At 36.3% G+C, this 8,584-nt stretch overlaps 1 protein-coding gene across 1 annotated transcript; it reads right to left on the reverse strand.

Annotated features, from left to right (window-relative positions):
- Window positions 1-1,635: 1,635 nt before the first annotated feature.
- On the reverse strand, window positions 1,636-5,760 carry LOC139144749 (uncharacterized). The gene is made up of 3 exons (XM_070715478.1): window positions 5,505-5,760; window positions 3,524-4,439; window positions 1,636-2,079 (listed from the first exon to the last, which is right to left on the reverse strand). The coding sequence occupies exons 1-3, from the start codon at window positions 5,524-5,526 to the stop codon at window positions 1,986-1,988; spliced, it is 1,032 nt and encodes a 343-aa protein (XP_070571579.1). The 5' UTR covers window positions 5,527-5,760; the 3' UTR covers window positions 1,636-1,985.
- Window positions 5,761-8,584: the final 2,824 nt, after the last annotated feature.

Here is an 8,584-nt window from a genome sequence, read left to right on the forward strand (position 1 = left end):
CGACAGTAAAACTCGGCAATTGTATTCTCGCTATATTTGTCTCGGCATAACACTGTGCGCAAACAGCATAACTGTAATTTATAATTAATTGGTGTTATTGTTCTGAAGCCGCACTCTTAAAGGCCATAACAAACGTAAACTGGGTTGAACTCGCAGTTGACCTACCTCGCTGCAAACCGCAGCACTGCCAAAGTCAAAGTCAAGTTTTAAGAAAGAATTCAATCGTAACATCAAGCCTTACAACCAGCATAGAGATCGCTAAGCATGAGTGTTGAGTTCGCAACTTCCCTGGCGGCGAACGTCAAAGTTGAGCGAGCACTTCCTTCATAGCGTACTCATGTGTTGTCAGCGCATGCGCGTTATCTTAGTCCAAGTTGAGGCTGACTCCCATGATGATACAAATTGATAACAAATAGAGGTTCGTTGCTAGGACTTGACATGCAAAAATGATGCAAAGATGCGAATTTCAAAACGCCCCATTCCCTAAACACTTAATCAACAATCATCACTCGGCGGTTATGCTTTGACATGAAGGTTCCTTTCATTTTACGCGTATTGAATCCTGTAAATACTCAATCGGTTTCGAGCTCACAACACATGGCACTTAGTCACCTTGCGAATACGTTGCAGTCTAAAACCGCTCGGCTCAATTCCCATATCCATATAGAATGGTTTCATAACCGAGGGAAGGCAGCTCCAAACATAGAGTCTGTCAAATTTGGTGATGTGCTATAATGAATTGTTGAGGTTATATCAGTAGCTGTTTCTTGAGTAATATTCTGATGGGAGTGTTGTTAAACAATGCTATGACGTCAAAAAGATATAACGCGCAAAGTTCGAAGTGATACATAGGCGAGAACCAGAAACAAAGTAATTTTAGATTTTCGCAATACGACTATCAATAGAATTACTTTCAGTGAGGGCAATACAGGAAAGCCTGGCCAAAACGTGTAGATCAAAAACAAATACCGATTCTAAAGCGATCGTCGATTTGACTGATCGTCTGTCGGAGAAAATGGGACTCAGATTTATAAGTTGTGGTTCGTGTTGAAATAAGACTAATTTTCAATTGTCTGAACTTGTCATGAAAATGATTTCGCATCCTAAATTCGGATTTTGACAATAATGTATGCATCCATAGAGAACATTGACTCTTTTTGTCTTGGGTTTCTAAGGCACGTTTACGTAATATGTTTCCAACCATGCTGACGGACCAATAAAACAGCGAAACGTGTGATTTTTTTATATCTGCAAAATGAGGTAATAACGATTTTCAAAACAGCGATAACTCAGCCCACTATATATAGGGAGTTTTTCATTACACTCGAATAATACATGATTAGCAATGTTTCGGTTTGCGGTTGATTTTCATTAGCTTTCTATACGATATAGGAAAACGGCAGTGTACAAAATGATAATATATATATATATATATATATATATATATATATATATATATATATATATATATATATATATATATATATATATATATATATATATATATATATATATATATATATATATATATATATATATATATATATATATATATATATATATATATATATATATATATATATATACATAACATTTGTCTCACTATCACATTTCAAGCCAAACAGTCATACTATTGAATGTTGAATGTTGTGTTTATTTATTGGTCAGCCATTTTATACAAAATATGAAAAAGTTGTTCAAAAGTGAGAATGCAACACCCTTGTGTGTATATATAACATCTTCTGTAATGACAATGCCATTTTGATAACACTATATCACTAACAATATTCTCGGAAATCTTGATTTTAATAGGCGAATGACAAAAGCTTGACGATTTCTCGATGTGAGCGCAAGTAAATTCTAATTGTTCAAAAATCAGTTGAACGTTCTGGAATAGTCAAGCAATCTGTGAAAATCCCAAGATAAGTAAAGGTGTACAGAAGACAGGCGAAATATCTCTTTCTGTTTCCCTGCATTCCAACTGCCTATGGTTTTTCTTCTGTCCATGGGTCGTTGAGAAGTTTGTACTTCTTTTCTCCGACATAGAACATTTGGAAAAAGAAGCTTGCCAAACTATACCTATTTCGTAAAACAGAAATTGCAGGTTATTTTTATTAAAGAAGGAAATCTATCAAGTCTATAGGCCTAAAAAGCATCTTAACGCAGAAAGTCGGCAGTCTTTCTTATATGCAAGAATATGTAGTGCAAGTGGCTCATGACCTTTTCATTTGACTACGGGAAAGTCCCTCTATGTCCTGATCTGGTCCTTGACAAACAGCTATAATTCTACGCATGGGTAGTGCAGATAAGCTCATATTAGATCGGCCGTGGTACAAATCTAAAGCGACTTAACGTAAGTACAAGGGATCATTGGCGATCAAAGATTACAGCTCTACCGGCCTAAAATAATCGTAATTACACTGATTGTACATCACTCTAGCATCTATGCAAAGCAATAAATCCTGAAGATGTAATATTATAAAATAATAGTATATCACCGTGCCAAATATGACAATTAATCAATAAAGCACACCAAGCGACGGCATACCACGACATTATGACCAGTTCACGACGCATATGCACGAGCGATAGCGAGTGCATACATTAAGTGAACTGGCCAAAAACGAGTGGTATACCGTCGCAGGGTGTGATTTATTGCTATTATATCGATCATACCAGTATATTGAAAAATCTGGCATGGAATGTCAAAAAGGGCCTTTTGCTCAAGCCGAGAGCTCACGCGTGTGCCAGCGGTGGTATAGTGCGAATATACCACGGTTTTTCCATGTCTCGACCAATCAGATTGCCATATTTGCGCCATCAATTTACTCCTATAATATAATACTTCGTTTTGATTTAACGAGATTTCAAGACGGCTTTGGTAAAATAGCGACTTACTTAGTACTGAAACAAGCCCATAAACTTGGCCGGGTGGTTTAATAATACCGAAATAAAGAGCACTTTGATGATAAGTAAAAATTCGGCATCCAATAAAACCAAATTAAAATAAATGCATAGCAATAAAAAATTGTAATCTTTTTTTTATGAATGTTAATTGATCATTGACCCGTTGTTTGCCATATCAGCGCTTGCACTTTTATCGTCTGCGCCATCTCCAATTTCATAGCCGAGTACGCGTAGCGCGTATTTATCTTGATAATGATACTGATTCTCCGGCGCATAATTTCTGTTCGGTATTCAATTCAAAAATCCGCCCTCCTTTTTGATTAACATTTTAAACGCCAATAATAAATAATGTTGATGTAGGTCAATCCCAACAGCTACACCCCCGCCCTCCGCAGACATCGCTCAATAAAACTCTTGCCACCGTATGCCGCCCTTGTATCAATTCTCGTGTGTCCGCGTGTATTGCTCAATTAATCTGAAATGGCAGTGTACTGTCAAGAAAACATTCTTAATATGCATATTTCAGGAAAATGCTGATTTTTGTCATAATACTGAAAGTATAAGCTTATAATTTAGTTTAATGTAGTAAGGTACATCACCCTTAGAGAAATCTTACCTCAAAGCAACGGTCAGCGTCATCCCGACAAACTCCATGTAGGTCAGCAATTTCAAAGACGCCACTATTGTTGTCAAAGCTCCGGTAAGGTAGATTGTGTAGATAAGAAATTCGGTAAAATTAGTAATGCCGGCGAAAATCAAGAGTACTCCATACAGATTGTGTAACCGACTGACTTGATCTCCGCTGTATGTTTTCTTCAGGACTGTTGTCATGGCACCGGACTCGTTGAGTGCCACAAGCCATACAAACCATGACGTCAGACCAAGTGGCAGCGTAAGGTACCGAAATGAGCCCTCTAATTGCTTTTTTACATCGAGGATGAAGATAACAATGTGATAGGCGAAGGAAAAGATCACCATGGTCAAATAAGTAGAGAACCAATATTTTTTGAACAAATTTCTCAGTGTTGAGAACAATTCTTCCGACATTAAACTGCGGGCACGACAATCATTTTTATTGAACCTGGATTTATAGGTCAGTATCATCGCCAGCACAACAATAAATATGGAGACGGCAGGCTCTGTGGTTTCTGCGAATTTGCGGAGTTCGTCAGCGGCACCGAAAGATTCCGACTCCACGCTACAGATAGCGGTAGTGTACGCCTGATCATTGAGGCAGTACATTGCTATACCGGCGTTGATGATCAGCAACAGCGAACCGAAGATGATCAGTGAAACGAAGACACCGAACCAAATGCGATACTCTGTTTGCCCCATCTCGCGCATCGTGCCATTGCCACGCATACTTTCATCTTTACAGATTATGGAAGATCCATCTGTTGTACTCGTTTCATCGTGAGCTGTTGTCTGGTGATGCATTTCCAAAGCGACACTGGATGAAGTATCGGTCGGCTGTTGAATGTTTATCGTCACATCTGCCGTCGAAGAGACGTCACCTGCACCCATGTCAAAACCTAAGTGTGGAGAAAAATAAGACCAGATGTGAACTGAATGTGCTCACGTGGTTTACAACATAGTACGCTTTACAGAACAATCAGATATCTGTTATATCACTATATGTAGCGGGTTTCATAAACTTTCGCATATTACTTTCGGAGTTAAATCACTAATTACAAAACTTTATTTAATATGGAAATGAGCTGTTTATTAACTTCACACTGCTCAATGTTTCATTGGACAATTAGATATCTATCAGAGCAACATCTGTATCACGTTTCATCAAATTTAATAATGTAATTTTGGAGTAATATCACTAATTACAAAGTTCATTAAATATGCAAATGAACACAATTAACTTGACACTGCTCAATGCCTCATTTGACTGTTAGATATTTATCAGATCAATAACTGTAGCAGGTTTCACCGAATGTTGTGCCATAATTTCAGAGTTATATCACTAATTACAAAGTTGATTAAATATGCAAATGATACCTTCCTTAACTTCAGTTATAAGTATCTAAATGCTTTACACCACAGTTAGAGATCTATCGAATAAGTATCTGCAGCAGATACGTTATGAGTTTGAATTAGATCGAAAATCTACAGAATTCAATAAGTATTGACTTGCTGTCATTTGGAGTCTCAATAATTCATGAGCGGTTCATGCAAATATTTACAAATACTACCCTTATATTGGCAATGGTGAAAGCATACCAAGATGAATTTATGTATCCACGTAAGACGCCACAAAATGGGAAATGGGCCAAAAGTATTTCTATTGATCTTTTCTCCGCGGTTGACCGTAAAGATTGTTATTCTCATCGTGTCCTCATTCTTATGTCAATGCTGAAAACTAATGCCTGTCGGATAACAGTTTACACACGCCTTCTCGCCAACTCGAAGACGTTTTATAAACACTTCGGTAGATCTTTCAGCCAAACTGATGAACGACTAGTTGGGTCGGTTTACATTTCTAGGTGTAACAACTTTGTGTGATTTGAAGGACAAATTCATATATTCACCTTCCAATTAATCACAAAACCACAACATTCATACACATTATCCACGAGGCTTCTTACCTGCGTTTACAGCCACAGCCATGGTCCTGAGTCTTCCTCGCTGTCTTCAGCTGAAGATTCGTCTTTCTGGCGAATAGATCTTCTACCGTAAGTGTACTACAGGCCTGTCTCTTTTGAACGTTTTTAAACTTTCAGTTCTGCGTATATTTACTAAAAATAGATTTAAGATGAAGTTGTTTCCCCCATGGGCGAGGCTGCACAGAGTACTTGCTATTCACCCAGCAGCATTCTTCAATAGCCAGAAAATAATGATTGGACTTCTTCAAGGGTGAATAGACTGCTGCTTGGACAGTATGACCTTTTGACCTTCCCCAGCTACTTGTGTGACTTGTGTATTGATACTATGGTCCACTTCGTGAACGTGCATTTTTAAGTCGCCAATGTGATAATGGGCACCTAAAGGGAACTACATTGAAAAGCAATGTTGATTTTTCCGAACGAAACTCCGTCAAATCTTGATGATGTTCTGTATCTAATCATTTACAACTGCTTGTAAGTAATTTTGTAGTTCAACTCATAACATAATATCAGTTTCGGAGTCACTTCTTGCACAGTATAATTTCTTTCTCCTGAGATTTTCATGTGATATTATGCTTAAAAGCTTAGACTTCCACAATCAGGGTACTGTAACCTCAACAAATGTAATAATCTCCACAAATGTAATATCAACCATAATCGAAATAAAATCAACCACAAATGTAATAAAACAGTCGACCATTAATGTTACAACCCGCAACCACCAATGTAATAAACAAATTAGCCATAAATGTAATAAAACTCAACCATGAATGTAATAAACTTGAACTTGTATATGTGATCATTTGTTTATCAATGCCCTGAGTAAATAATAACTTTATTAAGACAAGTGTAATGTTATAACTTTCCTGAAACTAGGTTTCCTTTCCGAAACACAGAATATAGTACTTTGAGAACACAATCAGAAAACGGCGAGGTACTGATCAAACCGTTAGATAATGGAAGTGAAACAGCAGTTCTAGACACTGATAATTACATAATAAGGAAGCGTCAAAATAACTCGTCAACCAGTGATATCACACAGTTTATGACAGATGACATACAACAAATAACAAAGAAATATACAACCTTATAACAGAAATTTACGACACAAAAGATGTCGACGAGAACATATGTCCATATTTCAATCTAGTCAAAAAACATTACGAACACTACCGGTACCTTGGACACAGTAGAACAAAATTACACATCCTAACATCCCAGCAAAGGAACAAACTTCAAGTGGGACAACATAGGAATACCGAAGATCTATCGATTATTCCAGGCAATTTATCTACTGAAGATGAATTTGAGGCGACTGATTATGAAAGTGCGGCAAATATCGAAAAAACGGCGTTAAAGGATCGTAGTGTTAGACAGTCTCCTCCACTCTGGAGTAGAGACTGCACTGACACTTAGATTACAGCTGTGTCTCGCCATGGCCAATCAGTTTTGTACACAAAATAGGAAAACGTAAAATACACTTTCAAATATACAAAACACACTAAATGCAAACAATTAAGATATGAATAATGTGTGGAGTTGCTTTGCTTATTACAGAGATAAACATTGAAGGGCTAATTCCTCAAAATCAACTACAAAATAGATTTATTACATTTATGCTTGACAAGTATTACATATATAAGTGATTTTTTTACTACATTTATGGTTACCATTTATTACAATTGTGGTTGTTGTTTGTATTACATTTATGGTTACCATTTATTACAATTGTGGTTGGTCTTTTTATTACATTTGTGGTTGATTTTTGTTACATTTATGGGTGATATTACATTTATGGGCGATATTACATTTATGCGTGCATTTTATTACAGTTATGGTTGATGTTACATTTATGGAGATTATTACATTTATGGAGGTTACAGGTACAAACACCTCTGGTTGTATGATTAAAAATGTAGATTGATGAAGACGTACGTATTAAAACACATATCATGATATCATTCCAATTTCACTTGACTACTTTGCTTATTGTCGATTATAAAATTCACTAGAGATCTTTTGAAAAGTCAGCGGTGCGTGAAACCAACTTCATATGATGACAGTATGTTGTGGGAAAGCGCTTTGTTTAAGTAGGCAACATAATAAAGAAAGAAAGAAAGAATAGTTGTCGCAAAATTTGGCGATTGTACGCTCGCTACATTTGTCTGATTATGACATTTTCCGGCGCACTTTATTATAACGCAAGCGATATAACTGGTGGAGAGGCTCTGTGTGTAAATGTATACTTTCATGGGTCCTATGGTCAATGGAAAAAAGCATGAAGAATGCTTTAAACATTTCAGAATGTTCCTCAAATTATTTCACGATAAGCGTGCAAAAAACTTCGATATTGGCATTGAAAGTAATTTGTGTAAAACAATCTTAAATTTTCATATTGTTCATCGCAAAGCCTAGTCCCTATAGAGTGATTTAATCATTGAAACAACCCGATATATACCGGGATTTACTTGATCAAAGTTGGTAAAACATGCTATGTACATTGATGATTATACCAGGTACTAGGTTAAAACAATATCGAAAGTCATTTCACATTTTCATGTCAGTTAATTTATAATTTGCATATCTAATGAGCTTTCACAGCTCGGCATATATAGCTTGAAGGACTTGGCCAACGGTAATTACACTTGCTATATAAAGTGGTGATACAATAAGAGCAGTCAAATAACTTTAATATTTTTATTTCAGCTAATTACATATTTGTATACTTCATGACCTTTTAGAATAAATCGGCGGTGATTATTGTTCATTATGTTGATCATAATAATTTCAATGAAGTCACAAACATGGGGCAAAGGTTCAAATTTACACATAACTTCAATAAATAATGAAACACGTGAGCATTTTCAGTTCATATCTGGTATTACTGAGCATCACCAAATACAAGATCTAACGTCATTTATCATTTCTGAGCTGCCGTATTTTCAATATCTTTTAGTCATTCCCCAAACACATATTTAAAGTTACGTTACCGAACAGAGCAAATATCAATCACTGAAGTGTTATAGTACATGATCGCTCAAACAAACCTTTCATGTCAAAGC

Source organism: Ptychodera flava, chromosome 12, assembly GCF_041260155.1.
Source record: "Ptychodera flava strain L36383 chromosome 12, AS_Pfla_20210202, whole genome shotgun sequence".
NCBI lineage: Eukaryota > Metazoa > Hemichordata > Enteropneusta > Ptychoderidae > Ptychodera > Ptychodera flava.